Below are 14,216 nucleotides of genomic sequence, written 5' to 3' on the forward strand. Positions count from 1 at the left end.
GGGGGAGGGGGGGAGGAAGGAAGGAGGGAGGGAGGATGTGGCGAGTGACAAACAAGGCGCGCAGTGACACGCCGCAGTGACTTGCAGGACCGTGCCACTGGCACGGGATAACAAACAAGACCGCGAGCTCAATCTCGAGGTCTGTAACGATCGCGTTCGTGGCGCACAAGAGCCTCGATGACGGGCACTCGAAGCCTGGCCGATAACCAGTAAAGGGGCGTTTTTCTTATGTCTTGCCTTGCGTGTCTTTCTGGTGGGTGAGCAGTAGGACAGATCACCACAACGTAATCTGGCACAATTGCAATTAAAGAAGCTTTAGACATTCTACAAGACAGAGAAAACTTGATAGCACCTATAGAACTCGACTAAACTCCAAAAACGCCTGTGGTATTTATTGCCATCTTTATCAAATGAACTTGGTAATTTTCAGACGTACACTTGAAGGTACACTGAACTTCGCGCACTGTACGAAATTATAAAAAAAATAAAAATTTTATGTGTGCTACTGAGATATGTTAAAATATTTTAGTTTATTTTTGCGTTTTCTTCAGCTTTTTACTTAATTTGCCTAACTGTATGCGAAAGTCACTGTTGCCAATTTCTTTCTTCGTGGTTTTTGTTTTTGTTAGGGAAGTACCTTATATTGACAATTTATTGTTTTTTTTTTTTACTTTTACTTTTGTTACCCTGCTTTGTACTTGGGGAATGCTGAGAACCAGTCAAGCTGCTCAGACAGTGTTTTGTCTTCAGCTCCCACCATACTTCCATTGTAATTAAACTATTATTCTTATAATGAAGCCTACAAACCAGCAAAGGAGCCTAAATTTGTCACTTATTTAGAACTTTAGACCCAAAGTCGCCCCACAAAACCGAACTAACTCGGGCGCTTTCTTGGCGAATTAGAAAAAGATATGCCCATACTATGGTCAAACAAATGTCAGGTTTTGATTTACCTTGGCTACTTGTGGATTTTAAGTCCATAAAATTTCCGCCTAAAACCAAACTTTTGGCCCAAAGGGCTGTGCTACCTAGGCATTCAATAGCGCGCACACTGCAGACGTCCACTTTTCTTTTTCCTGAATCTCTCAAAACAGCCTTGCGGCTCAGTGCACTTCTTGCTCACAATTGAGAATGCCCCTGAGAGGGTCAGATGACAAAGATCCAAGTATACCAAGCGCGACACTCATAGCACGTTTGGAAGGGTCGTTCATGGTTGATCGGAAATTTTGCTCCTGCGCAGCAAATAGAAAATCCGACAAGCATCAAACTATGTACCTTTCTTTTTATTTTTAGATATTACCCGGGCACGTCCAGGCACCACTGCTATTGTTTTAGCAGCTCTCTGACTGGTGTGGCGTACAAATAAGTAGGCTACGCGGCTGCACTCGGTCGATTGTGTCTACGCGGTTTATTTGTCACTGGCTGTCGTCCTTCACCAAACCCTTGGCACCATTAGAACAGTCTTGTCCGTGACATAGTATTTTCCCTACACTGTACATGCAATCTTTTGAATGTTTTAGCAGGTTTAACTTGATCTTTCGCCAGAAATTCGATTATTCACAGCTGTTTCACAGCTACAAACGTATTATTGGTGGTCGCCCTAATTGATGGAACTGCTTCTTATTAGTCAAATGTGTCATTGTACGTGTAGAATATTCTATAAGAATTGCGCGAACGTCCTCCGTAAGTTTTATCACGCTAAACAAAACAAATCCCCTCAAACTTGAAGAACTCTTGTAATCTGTAAAAACGTAAATTGATGTTAGCTTGTACGAAGCGTGACGACAAAAGATGCCACATCTATTGTACCACTTGACGCATTTTTAAATTAAATGTGACGTTCTCTTTAATTCATCCAACATATACATTAAAGAAACGTAGAGAGGCACATTTAATATCGTGTCTTTATTGACAAAAAAATTGTTTTCACGGAAGTCAAAGTAATTTCCGTTATTTGTTTTAGCAGACACGACTCATGCGACAGCAATGCGGCCAGTAGAATCTAGGATGGTGCACGTACCGGCAGCTTCCGTATCGTGCCACACCGCACCTGAAAGAATTAAATTAAGTAGAAATTTTCTTGAAGCCGCTGAGTTAGGATATATTAGAAGTTCACCGGCTTCGTTGCCTACTATACTTTGTTGTGGTACCGATGTAGTTCTTTTTAAGATAATGTATTTTCTTTTGATACACTAGATTTTTTTATATTGTATTGCTACCATAACGAACCATTTTCTCAATATAATCGAGTATGTTAACAAAATTCATAATTTGATGGAGTAATTGAACACCAGGAACGAGTGAATCAGTAAGATATCTATGCCGGATATATATATGTTAGTTGTATTGAAGAAACTGGTAAATAAGTATCAAAATTAAATTAATGGTGTTGTTATCTTACAAGTTTCAGAACTTGTGCAAGATCTTTTTGTATGATTCATGATAAAGTAAGTTATTGAACCGAAGATCAATTGGTAGTATTGACGCTTGTTTCCTAATTGAGAGACATGTCAACTTTCTTTGTTGCTGAAAATAACTACGAGTAACTTTGCAGCATTTAAAATATAATCATTCATATTAGTCGACTGTTATTGGTATATTATATTGCAATGGTTTACGTATTTCGTCTATACCTGAGTAATGTACAGCTATGCATCATTATATTGCTGTTACATGGGTAAATGAATAATACACAAAAAATGCGGAAACGCCTTATTTCTTTCGTCTAAACTGTTTCATAAGCATAATTCCATGGTGCTTTGAAAAATCTGTTCACCGATAACAATGCTTTATTTCGTGTTGTTTTCAGCATAGCTTGAAAAGCATTTTTTTTGCGTATGGCACCAAAAATATATTGACGACTCGACGGTTTCAGTATTCTACAAGAACAATCGTTATATGGCAACGTAAACGTTTCTTTTTGCGAATTTTTTGTAAACTTTTGGTTCATGTTTAATGCATACGGGTTCATCTGCTCTCGGCAGTTATTCATTCAATATTACGTTGCAGTTATCTCAACTAACTGTCTAATTAAATATCTGAAAATTGGGCATCCATTAAAAAATGTTAATGAATTAACAAACGAAGTTTTGCATTATGAGATTTGTGCATAATGTGTTGCTAAAAAATACAAACCCTTCAACAGTTAGTGTTTTTGCAGTAGCATTGCAAGTCCAAAGTTCACATGGATATTGAAAGTTATCAGAGTCTCCATCCTTGAGCGTTATATTTCGGTATGTGCAAGTACCTGCGAAATTGATGACAATAAAATATTAAAAAAAAAACTCGAGAAACTCTCAAGATGTTTGCAGGTGTTAAAATATTCTGATGTCCAGAAGATTTCATTTGTAAAACACCCGTTCAAGTTGCACCGTAGTTTACGAGAAAACAAAATACAGTTTAAAGTGCAACAAAAAAGGTATCACGTGGCAAATATACTTGGTGCTTGATTTTATTTAGAACACATTTATTTTTTATCAAGGGGTGAGATTTACATGAGTTCCGTCTTCACCATCTATGTATCAGGCTCGGCGAACATTAGGTGAGGCGATAACCATCGTGCTAAGTTGACTAATTTACTGAAATTTGTTCATTAACATTTTAAATATTGGTTAAGTATTGACACGAATTACTGCTAGACGCCAGACCAACTTCAATATTTTCCGAAAAGGTCATGCTTTTTCGGTATTAATCCATCAATTTTCGTCTATTTTCCCTCAATTAAATATATCTTGCGCGACTAAAGAGTGCATCAAGCCCTGTCCACAATGACGCTTGAAATAGTGACGTAGTCGTTTAGGTAACGTGGTCACCTTTGTTGCGGCGCATTCACCTAGGACACATTGCTGAAATACGGTGACGACATGATTGAAACGACATATTCAGTCTTTTAATTCTTTAAGTGGGACGAAAAAACACGAAATTTGATCGGTTAATAACTAGAAACACCAATAACTTATCGCAACTTTTTGCAATTGGTCTGGCCTCTGATGGTAATGGCCATCAATACTGCAATTCCAACATAATCCCTAAAACCAGTAATTAAGAGGTCTTAGATAATTAGTCAACTCACCGTTACGATTATCTCCTCATCCGTGCCTTATATATACACTGTGCAGACAAAATTCGTCTAGCTTTAATCCCCTATATTAAAAATCTCTTCGGATAAAAACTAAGCACCCAGGTGTATACGGTCGATGTATACAGAATGTGCACCTCGTGTTTTTTTATGTTTTTTTTGTTTATTTTTGTTGTTATTTTTTCGTTATGTCGATTAGCGGCGTTTTGTCACCCCTTTTTCTTAACCTAGACTGAACCAGAGACGAGGCTGTGAAGTTTCGTGCCCGTGGTTGGATGGCGCTGTTGTCGCTCATTGGCGTTTGTTGGCGGCGATCATGACCAATGGGAAATTCGAAATTATGATCTTTTCGGCGATGCATTTAGTATCATATTTTTTTTTTACCAACTACGCACATTTAATTGCTTGTATAAAGTTGGTGATCAACACATCATCGATCTCTTAATCCCGGATCAGTTTAAACCTGACCGGTGCCACATGGTGGATTCCCAGCTTGTGATCGGGTGGTGGTCAACACAAACATCCACCGAGCCCTCAAAGAACAATGCAGAATTCCTCGCAGAATCACTGTTTCTGCTGCTTCCTACCACCGCGGGGCCAAGCCATGACTACACTTAACAAATGGCGTGACCCCAGAGCAAACGAGAAAACGGTTTCGCAAACAATGAAAATCAAAAATACCCATTCGTGGATTCTTATGAAATGGGTTATAGCACGACCCTTGGAAGCGCTACACACGTCCGCCTTTAAGAAACGCTTATGCTGTCCCCTTCACTTTATGGGCTTCTTCTTTTGCGTCCTCTATTTTTAGCTGCTTCTTTCTGGCCTCGTTACGGGGTCATTGTTAGCGTGTTAGTGCAACTAACCTCTGCTTCGCTGTCATCGAGCGACGCAGCAGAGGCTGCGTTGCACTATCTCTCCACGGGGCGCGGTGCCGCCGGGGCTGAGATGCGCTCCGATAGCAAACCGGGACTTAAAAACCCGTCAATTTTGTGCGGTTTTTCAGAAAGGCGTAAAATGTTTCGCGTGCCTTCTATCGTTCTGCAATTTGTTGATTTAGTGTTTTTCGATGATGCTGGGCAGTTTTCTAATTAAACCATGCCCTTAAACACAATATTAAAAAAAGTTAATTGCGCAAAAATAATAAACAACTTAATTATCCCGGACTTTAATAATTTTCCTAAATGGGCCCCTGGCCCAGGACCAAAAGGCCACAAGCCCTTTTTCGTTGCGATGAGTAGTTTTCGCAGGAGCGATTTGGCCTGCGTTCTCTGAAACACCCTATATATATTCAAGTATTCAGCGTTTTTGTCTTCCGAATAATCACAGCTTTTCGGATGTGTAGCCAAAGGTACGAAAACCATTCCTGAAACACAGGTAGTTCGTTATTTTAGAGCGCAGCTTTTAGGCGCCCGTTTCCGGCTTGAGTGGCGTCGCCGTCGGCGTAACCGCGCGGTGCATTAGGCCCCCTTCAGACGGGGCAACTTTTCCAACAATTTTGAGGTTGCTGGCGGGTTGTTCCCTAGCTTTCCCTAGATCGGCACAAATTGCTGAGATCGGGTCCGGATCGAAATGGACGAGCAACTCGAACTCGGAGACGTTTGAAGCGGCAGCAGCCAACCAGGGACGCGATATTTTCACGTGACACCCCTGTGGTGGTGATGATGACAACTAAAGACTTGGTTCTGGTTTGAAATGGATCGTTTTTGGAAATAAATCTTTTCAGAAAGATGAGTTAGTATTTTCAACGCCATCCAAAGATACAAAAACACATTTTTAGCGCGTAGCTGTGCGTCTAAATAGTGCAAGACAAATATAATTTCATGATGATGATGGCAAGTGTTAGCTATTCGGTTGCTGCGTGTGAACGTGGCGGCTCGTGTTGCTGGTGTTGCGGCGTCAAGTTGCTGGGCGAAATTGCCTCGTCTGAAGCGGGCCTTATGGGACGCGTGACGTCACTGATGACGTCACTGATGACGTTATCAATCACAATGACGATGCCGACGCCGATGACGTCATCAGTGACGTCATGACGATGACGTCATCGTCATTGTCACGTGACCTCACAGAAGTCACGTGAGGTTACGTGACCTTCGGGAGGCGACGGCGACGCCGCTCGGGGGGAGGAGTAGCAGACAGGATGCGAAGGTGAGGAGAAGGGAGGAGGGGTATACCCACCCCTCAGTACCCTTCCCTCCTCGTCCTCAAGAGCTGTGCTCTAACTCAGCGTTACGGGGAGTTGTATAGAGCTTTCCTTTTTTACTGATTTACCCATCATCTGTCGCGCTCACTGATGACCCTACCGTGGCCGCCTGATCATTGCAACTTCGCGATGACCTTTAGTCGCTTCGCCAAGATATGCATATAAATGGCGATTCTGCTAAGTTTCCTGAGCTCGTCGCTAAAGGCGCAGAATAGCGGACGCGAGCGATGGTTTTGCATTGCTCGGGCATCGCGCTGCTTCCGCTCTTTGACCGCCAGCTACTGTAACCTCTATTAGCCACCACAAGGTTAAATATCGTTCACTGCGGCAGCCTAGAGAACTTTCCCCCGGCAAAAAGATCCACTCGGCAGGCCGTTCTCTGCTGTGCGGAACCGGGATCAAGCGGCCGTGGCCCTACTCAAGAGAAAACCATATTCTTTATGCGTTCTAAAAAGAATCTGCTTTTCGTCTCACTAACACCCGCTTGAAGGCACGCGCAACAGCAACCTCAGTATTCTACAAGACCTAATATTTCGTAGCAAATGAAAACAGGGCAGAATAATATAAAACCCATAGGACTTCGCGAGCTCTCTTTACAGATAGGAAGAAAGCAAACTCATGACATAAAGAAGAAGGGGGGGGGGGGGGGGTGATCTAAGAAAGGAGAAAGTGGACGTACCACACACTGTTTTCAGCCCTGGTGAGAGTTATTTTCAAAATTTATTACAGTTGCCTATGAGCTTTAAGAAACTTGCCTGTGACGAATAGTTTAAATCTGTTGTAACTGTGTATTATACTTATAGTTAAATGCATCAACTCACACTAGTTAGAGTTGAAACAGAAGTCAAAATGTGTACTACCGTTTTCAAATGAAACTCCATAGGGGTGATTTTGATGAGCAGCCGTGCTCATTCTTGACACACCTCCCAAAGCGATCACAGCCCACAGCACAATTGTCTTCATTCCTGCTATAGAAACAGTCCACGTTTTATCACGATCAGTAATGTCTTTCACCAAAAGGCGCTGTTGCAACAATTACTTTATGTGCGATGCAGTTTTTTTTTTTTTTGCATATTACAGGTGATGGGTTCTACGGGCACATACATATTTTTATCCGGTGGGTCGAAAGGTTAGGAACGAATTATTGGTTATAAACCTAACGACTAAATTTAGCTCATTAATTATCGCAGCCCAGCTTCACCGCACCTTCCCCTGCCTTACACTGGTACAGCCATAATGTGTTCCCTACCTATATAGTTTTAGTGGTGCGCGCATTTCATCAGTCCCGTCGCCGTTCACTCCTTGGCCGAAAAGATTAAGTATTTTGCAAATTCTGTTCGCTGATAATCAAAAACATTGTTCAATTTCATATGGGCGCACTCGTCACAAAAAAATAAGTATCATCTTTATGTTTCCCTAATCCATCATATCTACGGATGTCTCAGATAGCGGGCAGGCTTTTTAAATCGACCTAAGAAATCGGTTTCTTAACCTATGGCGCTACGATCTTGTGCAGCGTTGCCCACAGGTGGTGCATTTTTTCTATAAAATTTTAAAAGAGTGAACTTACCTGAGGAAAAAGTAAAGGAAAAAAAAGGCTGAACTCGTATGGAAACGCAGCGAAGCCACCGGTCTTCAAACAACACGGCACCGTTTGGCACGGTAGACAAGTGATGGCGCAAGCGGTCGCGACGCCAACTGCCGCCAACGAATGTACATACGGCGCCGAAAGACGGCGTCATTAGAAAGTTTTCGTAGATCATTTTCGCCGTCGCGCAAGGCCCTCCGCAACCCGCTACGATACCCAGAACTCTACAGTCAAGGCCATCGGCGCGCAGGCGCAGTAGCGGGTTCTTCTTTGCGAAGGGCTTAGCGGAGGGGGAAACGCGGTCTACGAAAACTCTATTAGCAGACGATCTTTTCGACACAAACGCGGTGCGAGCTTTTTCGATGTCAGGTGCTAATGCATGATTTTATCGTCCTTACTAATAAAACACATTCAATGGACACATAATCGATTAAAACAATGTTGTGTCAAATTATTTTATCTTGTTTTTTTGTTGTTTTTTTTTGGTGGGGGGGATATTTGTGTTGTCGGCTTTGCAGTTCCTTGTTTTTACCGCGTCTGTTTTTGGTTCTGCGACTGTCGTCGCCTGCGGAACGCGCGCCGCTTTTGAGTCGAAACGATCGTCTGCTAATGACGCCGGCTCTCGGCGCCGTATGCTCGTTCGTTGGCGGCAGTTGGGGTGGTGACCGCTTGCGCCATCCGTCCGTGCGAAACGGCACCGTGCGAAACGGCACCGTAGTGTTTGAAGACCGGTGGCTTCGCTGCTTTTCAATAGCAGTTAAGCCTTTTACATTTTTTTTTTTCTTTTTTTTTTTACTTTTTCCTCGTGTAATTTGGAGGATCGGTGGCCGAGTGGGCTAGCGCACACCAGCTCGGAGCACGTGGAGCGAAAGCTCGCGCTGCAGAACCCAGGATCCTAGGTTCGATTCCCACCCCTGCCCGTTCCAATCTGGATGAGCATCGTACAGGCGTGCGGTCGTGTTTGACTAGTGCGAGGCGCACGTTAAAGACCCAGGCCAGGGGTTGTACCGCACTGGCTAGCTGCTCATCTGCAGCTGAGACACTAGACGCCCGATGAGGCAGACTATAACTTCCGGCTGTATAAACATACACACAACAATTTGCTTTGCAGGGAAGTTCGCTCATTCTAAATTGTGTACAAAAAATTCACCACATCTGGGCAACAATGCTCAAAATCGTAGCGCGATAGGTAAAGAAACCGATTTTTGCGGGCGATTTGAAGAGCCTGGACGCAATTTGGGGAGACACCCTGTAGATCATCCTTTCAGAAGAATTACGTCCATGCTGCATTTATTCGCATACGTTTAAGATTTATATAACTCGGTATCACTTTAAAGACCGGGACCCCAAAAGGTATGGTTGATCATTTCTGCTCAGTTATGCAATCTGTGCTTGTACATTTTCTGATTGCAATCATCGTACACCCCGTTTCAGATTAACTCTGAGTACAAGCGACGCTAAAGTCCGATAGAGCCAATCAAGCTGCGCAAAAAGTGCATCGTCACGGCGCTCGTCACCTTGGTGCACGGGACAGACCAATCACGCCAACAAAAAAAAAAAAAAAAAAAAAAAACACAGGATCACGGCGTATTCACAACTGAACTCTCCGACGTCACGCCACTGTGGCTGCGCTGCTGTCCGATCTGCGCATGCGCGTATGCTTCCCCTCACCGGAATCTGGTTTCTGAGCACGCGCAATGCACCCACCCGGTGTGGGCAAACGCGGGCTTGTTTACAAGCAGTGAGTGGTCGATACTAACGTAAAGAAATATTCATGCATGTAGACCCACAGCGCAACTTGACAGGTAGCAATGTGACACTCGTAGGTGCTGTGTAACTGTGTTTGGTAGGTTTTAAGCAGAGGAAGAGATTTGCACATTATCGTTGGTAAAAGTTCCACTACAGCTAAAAATACACATCTCAGTAACTTTTACGTAGAAAACTCTTACCGGATTTGATCTCTCCTTGAACCAGCAAGTTTGTGTGTGCGAATGCGGTGGAACGATCGGGCAATTTATATAGGAGAGTTTTACCAGCTTAAAATATTTCATAAAGCACAAAAAAAAACTAATAAGAGAGCGTTAAACACTGATGCGACCTTTGATACACCTTTAATAAACACCTTTAATAAATAAAAAAAATCTCTAAATAACATTTGGGAGCCGAAAGAAGGATCGGGGTCATTGACTGCTGACCTGAATTTATCAAATAACCTTACAGGCTTACGTTCGGAGGTCTAAGCACACTTCAGTCCTCGCTACACGTAGTCATCTTTACAGAGCGTCCGGAAAAACACCTTTCGAAGGAACTATTATGTTTGGTTGACGAAACGTTTTGTACTTTTTTATCTTGTTCGTTTTACAAACAACCTTTGCTTTCAGCTCCAGTCTATAACCCCTGACACGTCAGTTTTTGCATTTACTAAAAGGGAAGAGTAAAATGTGAACCTTTGGCTGTTATCCAAGTTAAGACACATATAACTACTAACAAAGAATAAAACGGTATGCAAACTGACGCCAGCACCCCACTAGAAGCACGGCATTAAGAATAAAAATAATAGTAATAATTATATTAACAGTTTATATACGAGATGCGGCCTTTGGATCTGTGGCGTGGTGTACAAATGAAATTATAATTACCTAAGTGGCTGTAACATATGCGAGCGCACTAATGAATGGGCTAAGATTAACACACAAAAAAGAGTGAGAAAGGACTCGATATTTTCCACAAGAAATTGATATAAAATATCAAACAATATTTATAAGAGTAGCAATTGTTGTGTGCACCCTAACTTGCTCACAGACCAAGGGCTTGCAGCCTGTAGACTTGTGCTCGTTATTTGAAAAAATATTATAAATTGCAATTACTACATAAACAAATTATTATTACCAATTCATTTCCCCTAAAAGAAGTTATTACTTTAGTTCGTACGGTAGAAATTGCTTGCCCAGTGCTTTACCCATATATTTCTCAACAAATATTCAGTCTCTAATGTCCTGCAGCTTAATGTATTAATATACTACTTCCAATATCCTATCATTAAGTTTCTTACGGTCATTGTTTGACGAATGTGTAAACAGATAAATATAGGTGCAGTGCTTGATCTTATCAGTTGTATTCAGTGGCGAGAAACACACACGGAACGAGCAGAAGTTCGCAGAGATTTGGTGGTCGGATAGCCCATTTATTTGACCCAAATTTTTATTTGTCTAGGAATTTAAGGTTTTGATAACATCGAAAAGACCAAGGTAGAACGAAACTTGACCTCCTTTGGCCTTAGTCTTGGGGGTATCTTGGCACTAAATCGTCATACATGTGCGAAAATTAAACAGCACTGCTTGGTAGTTTCACTGTCATCTGGCATCCTTGTGCATAAATCGACAAACAAGTGCCAAATCTCGGCCTCGATTCAGGCTGTTTGACTTTTATGTGGCCCTTTTGGGAGAAAATTGCCAGACAAGGGCCAGAGTTAGGCTTCACTGATGGTTGTTCGGTTCATGGCTTCAACACATCTTGTGTTGAAGCCTGTTACTTTGTCGATCATGTGACAAACCAAAGTAATATCATTAAAAAACCAAAGTACTTGGCACTAACTAGCGCCTTGAAACAAGACCATATTGCCCAAGTAAGACCCCTACAAATGCCAAACTTGGGCCAATTGATGGGTTTCTCTGGCGTGCTACTGGGGCGCGTACACGTCAAAAGTGTTTCGTTTTTATTGATACGTTTGTGCCCATGCCACTTTCTGAGTTTATGATAAATTCCCAGCGTATTGGCAAATTATACATTCAAAAAGTGGAACGCAACGTTTTCACAAACATGTGCCAAGCGCGACAAATTAAAACGAAAAGAAAGAGTATGTCGTCTGCCTTTTGCGCAGGAGTTGTGGTGTCGTCAGAACGATGCCGAGCTGCGATTGGCTTGGAGCAGCAAACCTCTAAAGATGTCCATTTCTGTTCATAGCTCTGGATTCCCACGGTGTTGATAGTTAATTACTCTTTCTGCGGTACTGGTCAAACGGCTGTGGTGCCATAATCAAACTATTCAAAAAGAAACCTTCCACTATTCTTCTCGGGAACATCTTGGTAATTATATTATCGTAGAATACTTTAACCAAAGAGGCAACTATACTCTCACATAAGTTCAACATTATACTAAAGAATAATGTCTGGCCGACTGAATGTATCATTTTCTTTCTCTTCGCTCACAGTGTGCAACTTTCAATTCATTCAATTTTTCGGGTGAAAATGTTTCATGAAGTGGTTCGCAAAGCTCCTTCTTGGAGCGCTTTTTTTTTTTTATTTCCATCTATGATTTAGCACGCAGCATTACCACTAAAATACGCCTATAAACAGACGATCGTGTTTTGTATCACAAATCATCTCGGGGTCAAATTCTCTTAACAATTCATTTGCCAGCTTCTGTGGGTGATGCAATACCTGACAGATGTCAATAAATTTTCAAAAACCGTTCTTATGTAATTTTGGTAATTTTGTAGGTGCTCATTCACATGCGCATTTCCCTATTCATACTATTTTCAAGCTTCAGGTGTAACAAACGTTAATACGACCAGTTCTTTAATAAGTCGTTTGGGACCCTTAAAACCATTTGATATCAACAAGGTTGAAGCTATTAAACAGAAAGCAGTACGTTTTACTTGCCACGGTGTGCCAGATATTTCAACCTTTAAAATTTCTGCTTTAAACTTTTCCCCACTTTCCACGCGTAGTAAGCCGGATGCCTGAAAAGCCTGCACAATTGAATTAATTCATCACGTTTCGCGTCATTGAATATGTATTTAAATTTTTCAAAAGCACCTTCCTCAAGAAGATGCTACCACCTAAATATTTAACATTTTCATCCATGTACAGATGTGTTTAAATTGTTCTTGCTCGGCGATGTTTCGGGTAGTAGCACGGTGATGTTTATTTATTTTATATTGCATAGATTTTTGTCAAAAATTGGTGACTATTAATGATGTTTTGAATTTATTACCTGAGTATTGTTTCATTTTATTTTATGTATTGCACAATTATTTCCTCCCTTCTGCAATAGCCCATGTAAAGCTGCAGTAACTTTTTTAAAGAAACATTTGCAGACAGTATTTTGCGATGACGCAGATCTGAGCCTATGTTTGCCTCTCGACATACGGAAAGCATGATATCGCAAGATGCAAAATTAAATGTGAGTCTTTTTGGGTAATACGCATAGGTCAGAGTGCAGAGTATTAGCAATGATCAAAATAAAACGTCACGCTTAAATATATTTTCGGTTAGCCTTATACGTTGCTGACGCATGGCAGAAAACGGATAAAGTCAAATGTCAGGCTTGATGCCCAGAAAGTCGTTGTTTCAAAATCTTGTGAAAGGTCAAAATTTAGAAACCTCTTCCCACGCAGAACCAACTAAAATATATAAATGCCCCGATCGAGTATGTTCTTGATAGGCACAAGCGTAGACCGGCGCATCGTGAACGTAACGGTAATATCATTAGATTCTGAATATTTGGTGTTGTTTTTTTCCGAAATGTCTCTTTTGCCTTTTATGCAAGCCTAATATCAGCGCCTTTATATTGTATTCTACTATAGCGGTTTGTAATCCCAAAACCCTAAAGTATATTACGTTAAATTCAGTGGCGAAGCCTGGAACCTTTATCGGGGGGGGGGGGGGGGGGGGGGGGGAGAAAGCAGGGAAGGATCGCTGGGACTTTCACTGTGAATTAGGAGGGACGTCAGGTGGGGTTCCATATATATGCTTAGGGGTTTGACTATGCATCAAAAAGGTTGGGCCCTCATAATCCCCCCCCCCCCCCTTTCTGGCTACTCCCTACTTTGAACGTTTACTGTAGAAATACTCATGAGTCTAACAACCAAATGCCTGTGCACAAACGCCTGAATTGCCTATTTAGTTTTAGTTTTTGCCCTGAAGGTAAGATAACAATCGGATGTGTTTGATTTTATTTATATTACGTTTTCAACGGTTGGCACTTCATGTGCTATATAATACGAGAAAGAATATGCCCACTTTGTTTGAAATGGTGCTTATCGTGTAGTGAAAGCATTTTAGAAAAAGAAAAGTAGAAATGGAAGTAAAGCCAACATCTTGAAGTCAGTTTCGCTGTCTTATTAATCTAGGAGGCTAATAAAAACATTAAAGTATTATTTTTTTTATAAGCTGGAAATAATAGAAAAAATACGCCTAATATTCCTATATACAAATGACGCATCGCATTGCTGGGCTGATAATAGTCAAATAAATGTTCCAAACGATTTAAAACATAATGTTAGCGTAAAAACACACTTGCTGATATCCGGTATCAAATTATTTGCAGGTTATCAAGCGAGCACA

General features: G+C 41.5%; 1 protein-coding gene across 1 annotated transcript; it reads right to left on the reverse strand.

The window, feature by feature from the left end:
• Nucleotides 1-1,890: 1,890 nt before the first annotated feature.
• On the reverse strand, nucleotides 1,891-9,852 carry LOC120836506. The gene is made up of 4 exons (XM_040205452.1): nucleotides 9,819-9,852; nucleotides 7,142-7,249; nucleotides 3,136-3,247; nucleotides 1,891-2,050 (listed from the first exon to the last, which is right to left on the reverse strand). The coding sequence occupies exons 2-4, from the start codon at nucleotides 7,242-7,244 to the stop codon at nucleotides 1,960-1,962; spliced, it is 306 nt and encodes a 101-aa protein (XP_040061386.1). The 5' UTR covers nucleotides 7,245-7,249; nucleotides 9,819-9,852; the 3' UTR covers nucleotides 1,891-1,959.
• Nucleotides 9,853-14,216: the final 4,364 nt, after the last annotated feature.

The sequence above is a fragment of the Ixodes scapularis genome, unplaced genomic scaffold (assembly GCF_016920785.2).
Source record: "Ixodes scapularis isolate PalLabHiFi unplaced genomic scaffold, ASM1692078v2 PGA_scaffold6__148_contigs__length_123643588, whole genome shotgun sequence".
Classification (NCBI taxonomy): Eukaryota; Metazoa; Arthropoda; class Arachnida; order Ixodida; family Ixodidae; genus Ixodes; species Ixodes scapularis.

Coding starts and splice junctions, on each gene's coding strand:
- LOC120836506 (XM_040205452.1), bottom strand. CDS start 7,244: ATGAAGACAATTGTGCTGTGGGCTGTGATCGCTTTGGGAGGTGTGTCA. Junction 3,248..7,141: donor TGGAGTTTCATTTGAAAACG/GTAGTACACATT, acceptor TCAATTTCGCAG/GTACTTGCACATACCGAAAT. Junction 2,051..3,135: donor AAAACACTAACTGTTGAAGG/GTTTGTATTTTT, acceptor TAATTCTTTCAG/GTGCGGTGTGGCACGATACG.